Below are 17410 nucleotides of genomic sequence, written 5' to 3'. Positions count from 1 at the left end.
CTGGCCTGAGTGCTTCAGAGGATGCTGCAAAGTATTGAACTGAGATGTCTTCCCTCTTTTCATTAAATCGAAACTTAGAATTGGCACCAGGCTATGGACATTTAGTGTGGGAGGCAAATGATTACAGGAAATGAAGAAACGGATTTCAGCCTCGAATTTGCTTCCTCCCTGCTGTGGCAAATGAATGTTGTCTTACTAAGGACTTTATGGAGCGGTGGTATTGTCTTTTCTGCTGCAGAGAAAGGGATTACTAGTACAAGTATTCTTAGGAAGCCGTCGTTATGTTTGAGTTTTATTTTGTTGTTATTGTTGCTCTGTGGGAGTGGAAGAATTGGAGAAATTTTTTCCTGTGTTTCGTTTTTTGTTTAACTTTACAAGTTCTCCAAATTTTCTTCTACTTAAATTTTGAATTTGGTACCTGGTGTTTCCGGGGTTAAATTGAAGTTAGACTTGTGCCTTGGGTGTTGTGCTGTCTCTAAACTTGAAATTTCTCTAGTGCCCTGGAGAGGCCTGTGGGGAGGGAGCGCCTCATTCCTCAGGCTTACTGGAGGGAGGAGGGCTTGGGTTTGAACTTCAGTTTGAATCTTGATAACCTTACTCTCTGGCTGCAGGTCCTTGGGGGAAGTTGCAGAGTTAATTTTTCTTCTGTAAAATGAGCACTATGAAAGAGTAAATGAAATAGTCTATGGGAAGTTTGGCACAAAGTGATGTACAAAGAAATCTTAGTTTTCTTCTCCTCACACATGAGCCATTGCCTTCTTCTTTATCACATCTTTTCAAATTCGCCCCACACCAGGGAGCACAGTGACTTTCCCTAGCTTGGGTTACTCCAGCCTCCTTTTGAAAACCTTTTTCATGTTCATGGGTGGCTGGGCCTGGGCCCTGTGGATGTGTGTTGGGCGGTGGGGGAGGGGTGCTAATGGGTTCACTAGTCCTGGATCACTATGACTACAGTGGGTTCCTATCCATTTGGTACCTAAGTAGTTAATGGTCATTGCTAGCTAAAGACTGTTAATCGAGGGGTATATTCTTCCCAATGGGACTGTTAGCACATCAAAAGCATGTTTTTAAAATCTCAGTAAATACTATATGTGTGTGTGTGTGGGGGGGCAGTAATTAAGAACCATTTGTCACCCAGCTCAGCCCAATAAACATTTTCTGTTATGCTAAGAAACAAGAACAATCTAAATTTAAATGACTAAAGCTGTGCCTTTAGCAAAGACTTGAAGAATGTGGATCTTAGTCAATCTGTGAAAATCAGGATGGTAGAAACCTTTCTGGAGACACACCTTTGAAATTCGTTGTATATATGTTATCATCACAGCTTCAAGTGTTAAAAACCAGCAACAAAACAATACTTTCAAATCTCTGAATTACCTTTGTTAATTTAGAAGGGACTTCATATTTCATATTTAGGAGGGCAGTTCAAAGTTGGGTATCATTTCCCTCAGCAACAAAAAGTTCTTACTAGGTTTCAGAAAGTATTTAAAATATTACACTATGGTAATAAAATGTTATTTTTAAATGATCATGTTCTTTGATAAATATGGCTTGAACAAGTCTGTCTTCTGTGGGCCCACCACCACCCTAGGCGTTTGTAGTTAGAGCAAAACCCAAGGGGTCCGGCTCAGCAGGCACCTCGGGACCCGGTCAGCTGGGAGGCCAGAAGATTGGACATGGACGGCTGGGCTGCCGAAAGGAGCCTGCTAACCCAGCTCCGCCCTGAAGTTTGCTTGGAGGGAAGGGGGAGGGAGTGGTTAACTTACTTTCATGTAAGTGATATGTGTTTTCTATACAAAAAAAAAAACAAAAAAAAAAAAAACAAGCAAACAAGAAGCAGAGCTAGCCAAAGATCTCTGAAAATAAAACCCAGCCTTGTCCTTCTGCTATCCCATGCCATTCATTTCTCCTGAGCATACAGGTACACACAGAGAGGCCAGTAGTCTCAAGTCCATGGAAGCCTGGGCCACCCCACTGTTTTTGACATCCTGAAATGTGCTTTTTAAAGTTGAGGAAACACCAAAACAAGACTACAAAAACTATGGTGTATATCAATGTATATTAACATATAGGTATCAACACAAAGGGGCCATGACTTGTCGGTGGACTGCATCTGAAGATAGTATCTCAAGTACAATTTTGAGGCTGGGGCCAATCATCTTCCTTTCCACGCACCTGTTTCCATGGTAGGGCTCCAATGAGAGGTTGTCTCAGAACACAGATTTTCATTAGCAATGTAACATGACATCTCTTTCAACAAATGTAATTCTATGTCACTTTCATTGCTGTAGAGCAGTCCATTGGATGGAACACAATATATTAAGTCCTTTTCTTGGACATTTATCTCTTACTCTCTTTATGATCCAGTACCATATGAATATTCTTGTACTTGCTTCTTTGCACATTTCCTTACTTATTTCCTTAGGATGAATTCTGAGAGCTATGTCTGATGGGGCAAAAATGTATCCCTATTTGTAGAGTTTTGAATTGTTCTTACAAAAAGGCAGCCCTCTTGTTTTTAGAAAGGAAAGCAAGTCCTCCAGGGAGGGCTGGAGTGCAGCATTACCCTAACCTCACTGCCTCTGTTTTGTTGTCATAACTTCCAAGTAGCAGACAGGGCTTTGTGTGGAGTTCAGAAGCCAGTCCGGCATGGTCAGGCGTGGGCTTTGCCATGACTTTTCAGGGTTGGGGTGTGTGAACAGATAAGCTTTGAGGACAGATGCTGAGAAATAAGCTTACTCAGATGGAATTAGATAGAGTCACAAGGGTCTGGGTATGAGTGTGGCTGGCTGGCTGGAGTAGAAAATCAAAATTAAAGAGCGAGTTGAAATTTGGATGCCACAATAGGACCAAGGGGACCCCATCCTCTCTCTGCAGTGTGAAGAAGGCTGCTCTGAGGCCTGCTTGATTCTCAGCCCCACCCATGCCCTGCAAGAGTCCCCAACATTAATCGTGCAGCAGCTGCTCCACTCTCCCTCACTTGTAAGCCTCACTCCACTTTGCAATGAGTTATAGCAAAATATATGCTCCAGTAGAATCAAGTGGTGAAGACTCCAGACAAAAAGAACTGATGAACATGAAGGTTCTGTCCTGGGTCCCTCTTCCAAACAGCCCATCCTTTGAGGCCAGCTTATCAATGGCTAACCAGTTCTAGGCTCCTGGCCTTGTTCACTGGAAAACCAAAATCTAAGAACTCTACTCTCGAGTCCCCATTTGCTCTAAGTTCTGTTTTTAGCTCCTCACCTCACAGACAGATTTGGCCCTGCAACCTTTTTCCTTCCAACCCACTCTGTTTCCTCCCAAACAATTTCTAACTCAGCATGCCAGAAACAATGTCATCAAAGGCAGCACGCCTGGCTGTTCTCCCATCGTCCACCCTTCCACTCGAATTCCTCTCCCACTATCCCTCTCTGTCTAGTCCAATCCTGTATCTTTCCAAGCACATCCCATATTCTGTCTTCTTTAAGAAGTCTTAGCCCTCTAGCCTTCTAGCCTTCCTCTGAAGCCCCATAGAATATGATCATGACACATACATTCCACTGTCATGTAAATGACACCACATAAGTGTGTGTGTGTGTGTGTGTGTGTGTGTGTGTATTTGTACCGCATGAATTTAAGTTCCTTGAAGGCGAAGCTTATGATTGGTTCACCCTGCTCTTCTGGATGTTGAGAATCACTGTGCTTTACTACAGGATACTGATTCCATGAATGAATGAGCAGTGAAGAAATGGGAGCTGATGGATAAGTGAGGGAGATGAAAGGAGCCTGGTGGATAAAAGTTTATTTTAGCCTTGGCTGGGTAGCTCACTTTGTTGGAGCATCATCCCATACACCGAAATGTTGTAGATGCAGTCCCTGGTTGGGGCACATAAAGAAGGTAACTGATCACTGTTGCTCTCTCAAGTGGATGTCTGTTCTCCCTCTACCTCTCCCTCTCTCCCTCCACCCCACCCTTTCCTCCCTCCCTTTCTTCCTCCTTCCCCCTTCCTCTCTCCCTAAAATCAATAAACATATCCTTGGGTGAGGATTTAAATCAAAAGTTTATTTCATAGGAGTGTGGTGGCCCCATTTCTCATAGGAGGGACTTAGGACAGTACTCTGATTGGAAAGGGGCTTCAAGCACTTCATAAATGAGTGAGACAGCACTTGTCAAAATAAAAGAATGAAGACAAGGGTTGATATCATGGAAAAGAGCTCAGCCCATCAGGCTCTTTGACATTCTTCCTACATGTATGTTTAACTTTCTCTGAGTTTAGTACTTTCTGGTTTTGTATTATGGAATGTTTTGCCTTGATTAAATTATATCCCGCTGTTTCTGAAAGACAGAGTATTAATAACCCTTGTCACTTCTGCTTCTTGCAGGCAGCTATGGTCCTGAGCTCCGCACACTTCTGGTTGGGATTACTCCTGGTGCCTACTGCATGTCTGATCGAAGATGTGGCATGGAAAGCGTAAGTGAAAAATGAAGTAAAAACCCTAAGTCTTGCTCATCTGTCCCTGCAATTGTCCTTCACAAACTCTATCATAGGATATGAAATGCTATGAGACATCTGGTCTCCTGCCACCTGCCAGTGAAGGATGTAAAGGGTGTTGTGTTTGGTTTTTTTTCCCCCCTTTTAACCTGTGCTTCACCTTAACATGAGAATATAGACAAAAAGGAGGAGTCCCAAGACAGAACATGGGAAGGTCAAGAGGGATGCTCCTTGTACATGATTATAAGGGAGAGCTTCTAAGTACAGACCCATTCCATCAGGTTTAGGAAATATAACTCAAAATTAATTTTTCCTTATATCTAAAATCAGTGCTAACTGATCACAAATATAACCTGGCTTTATGGAAAATTGTGTCTGTGAAAGTCATTTCAAATTGCAAGATACTTGGAATGAAGTATTCTCATTTTTCCAAATAATTCACCATAGGAATCCTTCAAATATAATTCTGAAGTGTCAATTTACAGGTATATGAGAAAATTAACCACAAAGATGAAATTATAATGTAGGTTAAATAGGAAATAATTCATGCTTAAATTTTGTTTATATGTTTTAAAATATATTATTTCTGAAATATCATGTATACAACGTGAAAGAAGCAACAAGGTGATGCAGATTTTTATTTCATCCATAAACAAAGGATGGAATACTGCAAATGAGATCATATTGATTTTTGAGTTCAGTAGGCCTGGTTCCTCCTACAAATTGGTGCCAACCTCTCTGAAAACTGAGACTCTTGCATTGGCTTTACTTTGGGCAAAGCATAATTATTTGGGGGCCCTGAGGTAGAGAATTGAGACGTAAATCCAAACCTTCCAGGAAAAGACATCAGATTTCATCTTGCTCTCTCCCTCCCTCCCACACTCAATGAGAATGTTCTTGCCTGACAGTTAAGGATGTCGTTTCAAAGAGTCTTCATTTTAGCATGATCTTGACAACAGATGGCACCTAATGCAGACACAGAGAGGAGGAGAGACTATTGTATAGTATGTATTTTGGTTGTTTTTTCTTCTGTTCACTAAGTTTTACAACTGTTAGTAAAAGTTAAATAATTCTAATTTCTTAAGTGCTCTGATTTACCACTGTTTTAATTTTATCTGCTAAAACTGTGTTTTATAAATAGCAGAATCTGAAACTTTGGAAATGAATTACAGTCAGAAAAGATGTTTTCTTAATCAAATAGTGCACTAAAAGAAAATGTTGGTTCTGTTGTGGCACATAGCTCAATTGTGGAACAATGTATTACCTTGCTGAATGTCATCACTTTTGCAAGGTAATCAAGTTAGTTTTAGGTCCTGGCTACAGTAAATGACTTTTCAATTTATAGTGATTGACAATGGTGATCTGACTGTAAATTAATCTCAGGTTATTTTATTCAACTACCTTAAATGAATGTCATGAAAAAAATTTTTAAGTGAGACTGTATATTTGCCAAGTGAGACTTCAGCAGACGTCTCTTTCTACCATTTCTAAGAGGATGTTTTCAAATAATAGTGTCTCTGTCTCCTTGTCTATTTTCTGTATCTTTTCCAATATGTTCCAAGTAAAAATTGTTCCTCATCGGAGCAATTATCTGTCCTTCAAGCAGGAATATTATCTATTCCTGACTGCTGGAACTGTCAAATTAGTATCATTTACATTTTAAAAAGGATAAATTAAATGAGCCTGCATCCAGCTCCACCATATGGAAAGAGTAAAAGTCACTCTCTTTCCCAGAAACTTGCCAGCAGAATAAGAACTCTGTAAAGATGGCCATGATTGGGGCAGGGCAGGGGTGGGGTGTCGGGGGGCGGATGATCAGAGACCGGCCACTCATGGAGTCCTACCTGCTGCCCCTCACCCCAGGCCCGGACACAGCCCTTTCCAGGAGACACAACACCTGTGCTTTGGGCTGAACTGGAAGGCCCTACTGACTTCCAGAGGCATTTCCTGAAATGTGCTTTGTCTCTGTCTATTTGGGTGAATGGGAGGATGGGCACATATTGGCTCCCACCTGGAGTGGTTGCCCAAAGTATATGCCCAGTTTTTAATACATGTTTAATGTCGAAACTACCTCTCTCCTCAAAAACAGTCATTTTACAAGTTTATTTGAGCATTTTCCACTGACCACAAGGCCTAGGTTTTAGCTCATCATTATAGTTCCAGACTGAAATATTTATTGTTGAGTCAAGTAAATCCACAGGCTTCTCCCAGGAAGAGAAAGCATAGTATGAGCTGCTTACCTCTTATGAGGCCATGGCACTGTACTCTGTGTTGTCTTTCTGAGCCTCAGCTTTCTAAAACATGTTCTGTTTTTTTCTTTCTGCCCACTGACCTAAAAGGTTAATCCTGCATATCCAGATCCACCCATCATTTGGTTCAAATTGTCAAATATTTACTGAAACATGGTGTGCTATGATGCACCTTGGATTTGAAGAAGAATTTAAAATTAAGTGGATGAGAAGTAAGGCATAACTGAAGAGCTTGTGCTGTGATGGCGACAGATGGCAACTGGGAATCTAGCAGTTCTGTCACAGTTCTTCAGTCTTGCCTTAGACTTAATCTGAAGTGTTTTTTGTTTTGTATTTGAATTTTGGTGGTCAACTATTTTGAAAGAGCTGTTAAATTCCAGCACAAGGCAGGCCTGCCTGTTCCTGTATTTCTGTGAGCACTTAAGAAAGAGTGTCATTCTGGAGACTTCAAGATAGCGGAGTGAGTGAAAGTCACACTGACCTCCTCCCAGGACCAATCTGGAATTACAACTAAATTGTGGAGAAATCACTTGGAAAACAACTGAAAAATAGCAAGAGAGGACCCTTGAAACCTCAGACAGACAGAGGAATCAGCTTTAGCACAACATAACTCATAGGGAGTACGGTAGGGGCTCAAGAAGATGGACTAGGTTCCCATGGGCAGCAGTGCCAGAGGGATACTGAAATGGCCAGTTTGATCCCCCTGAGAAGAACAGGGTCTAAACCATAAGTGGGGATCTTCAGCCTACAGCACCAGAGCCCAAAAAGCACACAGATAACAGTCAGGTGTGAAAGCAGCAGGGTTGCTCTCCACCAGAGACAGATGGCTGGAGATGCAAAGAGCCATTTAAAGGGCAAACAGAAAAATTTGTAGTGGCATACCTGGGGATCCAGTGGAGGGAGGGGCAGAGTGGGCTGGAGCCCCCTGAGGAGAGACTGGGGTGGGAGGCTTTGGGAAGAGACCTGAAAAAGTGGATGGCGGGGTCCCAGGGCTGTCTCACCCACCCCCCCATTCCACAGCTGCCATCTTGCTCAGGCAGACCACTCCCCTGAGTGGCAGCAGTGTGAAATGACACAATGACCCCAGGAGGCTCAGCCCCGGCCCCAGTGTTGGGCAAGCCCAAAGCTAAATGCAGAGCAGCAGTCTCAGATAGTGACTGCCTGGATAATGGGGATGCAAAGTGGTCTAGAGATGCCTGAGGAGAGACTGGAGACAAAGGCATTGGGGGAAGAACTGAGGGAGTAGGCAGGGAGATGCCAGTGCTGACTCCACTCCCATAGGACAGCAGCCATCTTGCTCAGTCAGACCACTCCCCCGAGTGGCAGCAACATGTAAGGGCACAGTAGCCCTGCCCACAGGAGAGATGGTGCCCAGCCCTGACTGGTGAAGGCAGAGTGACTAGATTAACAACTGGAGGAGACAGAAACAGAGACAATAGATTCCTGGAAGTTGCTTAAAGACTGCCTAAGGTCAGACAGGGTCAACAGCTGACATCATCAGAGGCAGATCCAGAAAGAAAGGGAAAAAAATAAAATAAAGTGGTCTCCTACCATAGAAGTTTACACCACAAAGTCAGGAAATCAAGACAGAACAATTTAAGAAGCAGAAGCAAAAAAGAAGTCTTGCAAATAATGGGGAGAAAAAAGAAACACCCCCCCCCATCAAATGAAGGGAAAGAAGGAATCCCCACAAAGAGAACTAAATGAAATAGAGGCAAGTCAACTATCAGATACTGAGTTCAAAAAACGGTTCTAGGGAAGCTCAGTGAGCTCTGTGAGCCAAGAGAGAATTACAAAAAACTACAGGGAAACTATGAGGAATGTACTACAAATAGAATCAGCATGAAAAAAGACAGAAAATATCAATAAGAGGCAAGAGGAAATGAAGAATACAATTTCTGAATTGAAGAACACAGTAGAAGGACTCAAACGCAGGTTAGATGAAGCTGAGGACCGAATCAACGAGCTGGAGGACAAGGTGGAAAAAAGCTCCCAGAAAGAGCAAGAAAATGAGAAAGACTCAAAAAGAATGAAGACGCACTTAGAGAAATGCAGGACAACCTAAAATGTAATAATATCTGAATAATAGGGATACCAGAAGGAGAAGAAGAGGAACAAGGGATAGAGAACCTGTTTGAAAAAGTAATGATGGAAAACTTCCCTAATTGGAGGAGAGAAAAAGTCATGCAAGTCCAGGAGGCACAGAGGCTCTCATTCAAGAGGAAACCTATGAGGCCCACTGCAAGACACATCATCATTAAAATGGCAAATCTCAAAGACAAACAGAGAATCCTAAAGACAGCAAGGGAGAAAGAGGTAGTAACATACAAGGGATCCCCGATATAGCTAGCTGCTGACTTCTCAATAGAAACACTACAAGCCAGAAGGGAATGGCAAGAAATGTTCCAAGTCATGAAAAGCAAGTGTCTGCAGCCAAGACTGCTCTACCCAGCAAGGCTATAAATTAAAATGAAGGGCAAAGTAAGGAGTTTGCCAGACAAAAGGAGGCTAAAAGAATGCGCCTCCACCAAAACAACATTGCAAGGTATGCTAAAGGGACTGCTTTAAGAAGATGAAGAAAAAGAATGAGAAAGGGAAGATCACAGATACAAAGGGAAAAAATCAATAAGTACCTATCAATAATAACTTTAAATGTAAATAGATTGAATGCCCCAACCAAAAGACATAGGATAGCTGAATGGATAAAAAAATGTGACCCACACATATGCTGCCTACAAGAGACCCACCTTTGAACACAGGACCTACTGAAAGTAAAGGGATGGAAAAAAATATATTTCAAGCAAATAGACAGGAAAAAAAAGCTGGGGTAACAATACTTATATCAAACAAAATAGATTTCAAAACAAAGGCCATAAAAAGAGACTCAGAAGGACATTTTATCATAATCAAAGGAAGAATCCATCAAGAAAACATAAACATTGTAAACATATATGCACCCAACATAGGAGCACCCAAATATATAAGGGAAAATCTTGAGCACTTCAAGAAAGATATAGAGTAACACACTGATAGTAGAAGATTTTAGCACTCCACTGTCAAAAATGGATAGGTCTTCCAAACAAAACATCAACAAAGATATTGTGGAACTGAATGATGCATTAGATCAAATGGACTTAGGTAACATACAGAACTTTTCATCACAAAGAAGCAAAATACACATTATTTTCAAATGCACATGAAACATTTTCAAAGGTAGACCACATGATAGGACACAAGACAAGCCTCAACAAATTCAGGAAAATCAAAATCACAACAAGCATTTTCTCAGACCACAAGTGCTTGAAACTAGACACCAACCCCAAGGAGAAACCTCAAAAACTTGCAAACTCATGGGGACTGAATGACACACTATTAAACAATGAATGGGTCAATAATGAGATCCAAGAAGAAATCAAAAATTTTCTGGAAACAAATGAAAATGAACAGACAACAGTCCAAAACCTATGGGACACAGCAAAGGCAGTCCTGAGAGGGAAGTTCATAGCAATACAGGCCTACCTTAAAAAGATAGAAGTATTTCAAAGAAATGACCTAACCCTCCAGCTTCAAGAACTGGAGAACCAACAACAAACAAAGCCCAGAGTGAGTAGAAGAAAGGAAATAATCAAGATCAGAGCAGAACTGAATGACATAGAGACTAAAAGAACAATTCAAAGGAACAACCAATCCAGGAGCTGGTTCTTTGAAAAGATAAACAGAATCAAAAAGCCTTTAAGCAGACTCATCAAGAGAAAAAGAGAGAGTACCCCAATAAATAATATCAGAAATGAAAGAGGAGAAATAACAACTGATGCTACAGAAATACAAAGGATTGTAAGAAATTACTATGAGCACTTATATGCCAGGAAATTTGAAAACCTCGGTGAAATGGACAAATTTCTAGAAAAATATAACCTTCCAGCACTGAATGAAGAAGAAGCAGAAAGTCTGAACAGACCAATAACAGCTGGGGAAATTGAAGCAGTCATCAAAAAACTCCCAGCACACAAAAGCCCTGGTCTGGGCAGTTTCACAGGAGAATTTTACAAAACATTTAAGGAAGAGCTAACCCCTGTCCTTCTCAGACTATGCCAAAAAATACAAGAAGAGGGAAGACTCCCAAACTCTTTTCACAAGGCCAGCATCATCCTAATTCCAAAACCAGATACAGACACAACTGAAAAAGAAAACTACAGGCCAATATTGCTGATGAACATAGACACTGAAATACTCCACAAAATATTGGCACACCGCATCCAGCAATACATTAAAAAGATCATCCATCATGATCAAGCGGGATTCATCCCTGGGATGCAAGGATATTTCAATATTCAGAAATCAATAAACATAGTACATTACATAAAAAAAGGAAAGACAAAAACCACATGATCATATCAATAGATGGGGAAAAAACACTTGATAAAGTGCAGCGCCCATTTCTGATAAAAACACTCTGCAAAGTGTGAGTAAAGGGGGCATACCTTAACATAATAAAGGCCATATATGAATAATCTACAGCCAATCTCATACTCAATGGGCAAAGACTAAAACCTTTCCCACTAATCAGGAACAAGACAAGGATGTCCGCTTTCACCAGTTTTATTCAACATAGTATTGGAAGTCCTAGCCACAGTGATCAGACAAGAAAAAGAAATAAAAGAAACAAATTGGAATGGAGGAAGTAAAACTGTCATTGTTTGCAGATGACATGATAGTGTATATAAAAACCCCTGTGGACTCCACCAAAAAATACTCAACCTAATTAGTGAATTTGGCAAAACAGCAGGATACAAAGTCAATATTCAGAAATCAAAGGCATTTTTATACACCAAAAATGAAATATCAGAAGCAGAAATCAGGGAAAAACTCCCATTTGCTATAGCAACAAGAAATCTAAAGTACCTAGGAATAAACTAAACGAAGGAGGTTAAAGACCTATACTCAGAAAACTACACAACCCTGAAGAGAGAAATTACAGAAGACACAAATAAATGGAAACGTATACTGTGGTCATGGTTTGGAAGAATTAACATCGTCAAAATATCCGTACTACCCAAAGCAATTTGTAGATTCAACGCAATCCCTATTAAAATACCAATGACGTATTTCACAGACATAGAAGGAACATTTAAAAAAATTATATGGAACCATAAATGACCCCGAATAGCCACAGCAATTTTGAGAGAGAAAAACAGAGTAGGAGGGATCACAATACCTGTCATCAAACTATATTACAAGGACACTGTAATCAAAACAGTCTGGTAGTGGCATAAGAACAGGCACATAGATCAATGGAAGAGAATAGAGAGCCCAGAAATAAACCCACATCTCGATGGTCAATTAATATTCAACAAAGGGTGCAGAAGCATAAAATGGAGTAAAAATAGCCTGTTCAACAAATGGTGTTGGGAGAGCTGGACAGCTATATGCAAAAAACTGAAATTTGACCACCAACTTATACCATACACAAAAATAAACTCAAGATGGATAAAAAACTTAAATATAAGTCATGACACCATAAAAGTCCTAGAGGAGAACATAGGCAGGAAACTCTCAGATATCCCACGCAGCAATATTATCACCAATATGTCTCCTAGAGCAAGGGACATAAAGGAAAAAATAAACATATAGGACTTCATCAAAATAAGAAGCTTCTGCATGGCTAAAGAATACATCAGCAAAATGAAAAGGGAGCCAACCTTATGTGAAAATATATTTGCCAATGATACCACAGACAAGGGATTTATCCTGAAAATATATAAAGAACTCACACGACTCTACTCCAGGAAGACAAACAATCCAATTAAAAAAATGGGTAAAGGTCCTGAACAGACACTTCTCCAAGGAGGACATACACAGGGCCCAGAGACATATGAAAGGATGCTCATCATGACTAGCCATCAGAGAGAGGCAAATTAAAACCACAATGAGATGCCACTTCCCACCGATCAGAATGACCATCATAAATAAATCAGCAAACAGCGGGTGCTGGTGAGGACGAGGTTGTGGATAAAAGGGAACCCTTTTGCAGTGTTGTGGAAATGCAGACTGGTGCCACCACTGTGGAAAACACTTTGGAATTTCCTCAGAAAGCTAAAAATGGAACTGCCTTTTGACCCAGCGATTCCACTGCTGGGATTATACCCTAAGAATCCTAAAACCAATACAAAAGAACCTATGCACCCCAATGTTCATAGCAGCACAATTTACAGTAGCCAAGTGCTGGAAGTAACTTAAGTGCCCATCAGTAAATGAGTGGATCCAAAAACTATGGTACATTTACACAATGGAATACTACTCAGCAGAAAGGAAGAAGGAACCCCTGCCCTTCACAACAGCTTGGGTGGAACTGGAGAGCATTGTGCTAAGTTAAATATGCCAGGCAGTGAAAGACAAATACCATATGATCTCACCTATAAGTGGAACCTAATCAGCAAAGCAAACAGGCAAGGAAAATATGACCAGCAACATTGAAAGAAAGAAGAAACCGATGGGGACGGGAGGGAGGGAGGGAGGGAAGGAGGGGGATAGCAGGGAGGGGAAGAGGAAGGGTCACATCAAGGACCAGGTGTGACGGACACATGGACAAAGCCAAGGTGGGGAAGGATTGAGGGGGGGAGGTCGGGGTGGGTGGGACAGGGGAAAGGGGATAAATGGAGAGAAATGTATTTGAAAAATAAGAAAGAAAGGAAGGGAGGGAGGGAGGGAGGGTTGGGAGGGAGGAGAAATAAGGGAGGGAAGGAAGAAAGAAAGAAAGGAAAGGAAGGAAGGGAAGAAAAGGAGAGAGACAGTGAGTTATTCTATCTTCCTGCATTTTCCCCTCCTTTGCCTCAGTCGCTCCCATCCATTTTGGGACCTGGAGTGTTAAGAGTGAGAAAAAAACAGCATGAGGTAATTCAGTCATTTTTTCCATGAAGTCTGTCGACTTTCTGGATGAAGATACATTATTAGACTATCTTAAGTCGGATTTGGATGCCATAAAATACCTCCTCTGTTATCCTGCTAACCAGAATTTTCATAAGGGACCAAACTAATATATCTTTTATTAAAATAATTGATTGATTATATGTGATACCTGGCTAATGAGTATTTTTATTAGAAGCACGAAGTTTAAATTGACCAGAACTATTTTAATATCCTTTAGCTTACACTCTTCCAAAATGTTTACCTATGACAGCATTCTTAGTAGGCTGCCATGTACTTATTCTCATCTAGGAGAAATTTGTCAGTATTGCTTTAGAAAAATAATATAAAGCTCAAGGCCACAGAACTCGGGAACCAGTCCCTTTTATCTAACTTGTATCTCCTGTAGTCTACCAGTCAGCACACAATACATTCAGCAATTCCAGAATGACTTCATTTCCTTATTATAATCCCCACAGGCAGTTAAGTGGAAATAAAACATAATAAGAAATTTCTGTATACAAATGGGCCTTGATTTTTTTTAAAACTTTCTAGCTACACTAATTTCTTTTGAAGCACATTGTGTGCGCATTTTCATCCACATTTAGAATTTAACATTCCCTTTCAACTTGCTATCCTTCCATGTAAAAGAAAGAGTCCAGGAAAAGGTTTCAGAAACAAAGAAATGAAAAGGTCAAGATTCTAAGCCGATCTATTTATTTTAAAATTTCCTAATAAGCTGGAGACACTCTTGGCGCTATGTGACGGCTCACAGACAAATCTCACACTTTCTGACAAGTGGCTAAGCACCCCACCCCTCCCCTTTTGTCTCTTAATGTGGGGTTAGATGAAGCAAGCCCTGGACCACTGGGAATAAGCAGTTCAAAGATAACGGAGCCCACTTTGTCCAGGCTGTGACTCACAAGCCGAACTCCAGCTCCTGATGAGACCTAAATTATGCACCAGTGGCTAATGCTTAAAGGCTGGCTTTTTAAACCTTTACTTACTAGGTTTTAGTCAATTCACATGTAGACTTTGACAGGAGATTTTAGAATCATTTTAGAATCATTTACCTAATTAAGGCCTTATTAGGTAAATGTTCTTGAGAGAAGAGTTTTAAATTGCTAGCATCACTTCTCCCCCAGTGCTACACGTGGAGAGTAGCAGATCGTCCCCAGTAGCAGGTTGACCCCACTGGCTAGGTTCCCAGGCTGGCCCTCGGGGGCCAGCACCGGGCACGCTGGGACCTGCTGAATGACTCTTCGACGTGGATGCAGTCACGTCTACCGAGAACCTACACAGTGCCTGGTGGCATCAAGATATATTTAGGTCATTTCCCTCTGAGGTGATTTTGTGAATGGGTGAAAAGTGGCAGCTTCAATGACAGTGGGGCAGGTTTCTTTTGTTCTTGGCCTATGCTGCTGCTCTCCAGTGCTCTGGGCCCAGTGGCCCAGCCTTCCCGTTCCTAGCCTGCTTCTTAGAGTTGCCCTTCTCTCCCCACCCAGAAGATAATACTGAGGGCTTGTGTAGAGGTCGTGAACCCTGCTTGCTCTGTGTGGGGTGCCAGGGAGGGAGGAAGGGACGATGATGAAAGTGAGAGAGCATGCACCTCCTTGAGCATGGACCAGACACATTCTCATGGGACCTGTGTGTCTGGGGTGAATCCAAGTGTAGTGGAAGTTGTTATCATTATAGCCCCAGAAGCGGATGAGATAAAAAGGAAAGTTTGAGGCACAGCATATTCAATAATATTGAATGGTACAAACTATAAAGTTCTTTTTGACTGCCTTCTTCCCAGAAAAATATTAAACATTTTCTCATTTATTGTTTAAATTAAAATTCCATAGCCTCTGCTTTAAACTGGAGTATTTTATCACTACTGAGTCTCAGAACACTACTTGATGTAATTAAGGTATTATGTGTTAAAACCTGTGTGGTTTAGTTCTCTTGTTTACTTTGGGGAAAAGGAATGACAGGCACATATACAGTGTCTTAGTACTGATACTCCATTATAGATTAACTCGGAGTGTTAGGGGATGACTGGGCATTATCTTAACTGACTTTTTTTCCTTGAAAGTGGAGGGTGGGCAGGAGTATGTGATTCCACTAAAACAGCTCATGTCTTTAGAATGTCCCTGTTACACTGTTTTCACGTCCTCACAAGTATATGCTCCATCTTTGTCCTTATTCTGTCTTTAGTAGGATCTTCCTATTCATTTATACTGAAACTAACGAAAAGCTTTTCATAATACAGAGTAGTGCAAAAGTAGGTTTACAGTTGTGAGTATGCAAAACACAGTTGATTCTTGTATTATTATTTATTAATTGTATTATTTTCCATATGAACATCTGTAAACCTACTTTTGCCCCACCCTGTATGTAAGTCCTCCCTATATTTCTACGTCATGAATGTTTTTCTTTCCACCTATTTCTAACTTGTATCTTCTTAAATGTCTTTTATTCACCTTTGTTTCCAACCAGTAGTTTTCTGTTCAGTCTCAATTTTAGGAAGGTCCTGAGATCAGCCACTTACTTGAATATCAGTCTAATCAAAAAGAGGGTACAGGTACCTCTTCCTACAGTTCAAGAGTTATGTGTCGAGGCCAGGTTTCAGTTATGGTGGAGAGGCAGCTTACCACCAGGGGTTGACACCATCGAGGCGCCGGCTTGGGCTCTCCCTACAAGGCTGCTTCAAAGAAGCTGTGCCTGAGAACTTGTGTCAAACCCAAGCTTCAGGTCAAGGATTTGGCATGAAAAGCATGAGCTCTAGCATTATACACGTTTTGTTCCTGCTGTGGCAGTGGCTCTTTGCACACTAAAAAGAAAGAGAGGAAGCTACTCACCCGGAACTTTCTGATCAGTGTAGAGGATGGGGCCAAGGGATTGGCACACGTCCACTAGGGTGGGGATTTAAAGCATCTTCTGAGTTGTTAGGTCTTGTAGTGAAAAGCTTTAGTGACAGACCCAGGAGTGTCCAGGAACCACCCTCCCTGCCCCGTCCCCATGTTTGGTCTGAATGGTTGGGATCCTCAGACTGATCTACAGGCTTTCAGCAAAAAAACCAGTAGTCTTGTGGAGGTGACTCCAGATGTTCTCCAGGACTTGGGGTGCTCCCCAGGTGGAGTCCGGGCCATGCATGGGGACTGAAATGCTCCACGATGCCGCAAGCCTTAGCGTCAGTCAGTCGAAAGGTATCCAGATGTGGCTCAGGAGGAAAACACTCAGCCTTCACAACTGTGTAAATTTCATGTGTCATGTTTTTATTGTCTTTTCCTTGTGACATAGGGCCAAGCATACCTGCAAGAAAACATTGCTGGAGGAGGTACAGGAGCTGGAAACGAAGATGGGAAAAACGATGCTTCGGGATAGTAATGGAAAGAGGTGGGCCTCTCCATCCAGCTGTCTGAAGAACACACATTCTCCCGGCCCTTTTCCCTACTGCTCCGACCTGTGTTTCTTTCTCTCTTCTCGGTTTTTGATGTGAGCATGGAGTGCTCAGTTTTAAGGATTTTGGTTATTCTCTTAGAATGCAGTCATGGGCAGATTTAAATCACTTTCTCTCAGTGGCAACATGAAATCTGACTTTCTGCTTCACTGGGCCTGACCGCAGGCTAAGCTGGGGTTTTTACTGGGTCTAGACATGGACAAAACATGCCAGATGCAGAGAATACTACAAATAGTAGCAACATTATCTTAAGATGGAAAAATTCAGTGTTAGCAGTATTACCAAAGAGTATTTAATAGCTAGGCCTTTCAATATCAGGCCCAATTGTTACACTAAAGGAT

The 17410-nt window shown here is 41.4% G+C and overlaps 1 protein-coding gene across 1 annotated transcript in view; it reads left to right on the top strand.

Annotated features, from left to right (window-relative positions):
* The window catches only part of ATP8A2 (ATPase phospholipid transporting 8A2), a 523880-nt gene that overhangs the window by 457625 nt on the left and 48845 nt on the right, over positions 1–17410 (top strand). Inside the window, exons 33-34 of the mRNA XM_054577153.1 lie at positions 4363–4451; positions 16910–17005. Coding sequence (XP_054433128.1) covers positions 4363–4451; positions 16910–17005 — 185 coding nt within the window. The remainder of the gene's footprint in view (positions 1–4362; positions 4452–16909; positions 17006–17410) is intronic.

This window comes from Pteronotus mesoamericanus, unplaced genomic scaffold, assembly GCF_021234165.1.
Source record: "Pteronotus mesoamericanus isolate MK-2021 breed Mesoamerican mustached bat unplaced genomic scaffold, CSHL_Meso_final contig_41, whole genome shotgun sequence".
NCBI classification, from domain to species: Eukaryota; Metazoa; Chordata; class Mammalia; order Chiroptera; family Mormoopidae; genus Pteronotus; species Pteronotus mesoamericanus.
The sequence above is the reverse complement of the archived record's forward strand: the minus strand, read 5'-3'. Positions and strand labels throughout refer to the sequence as shown.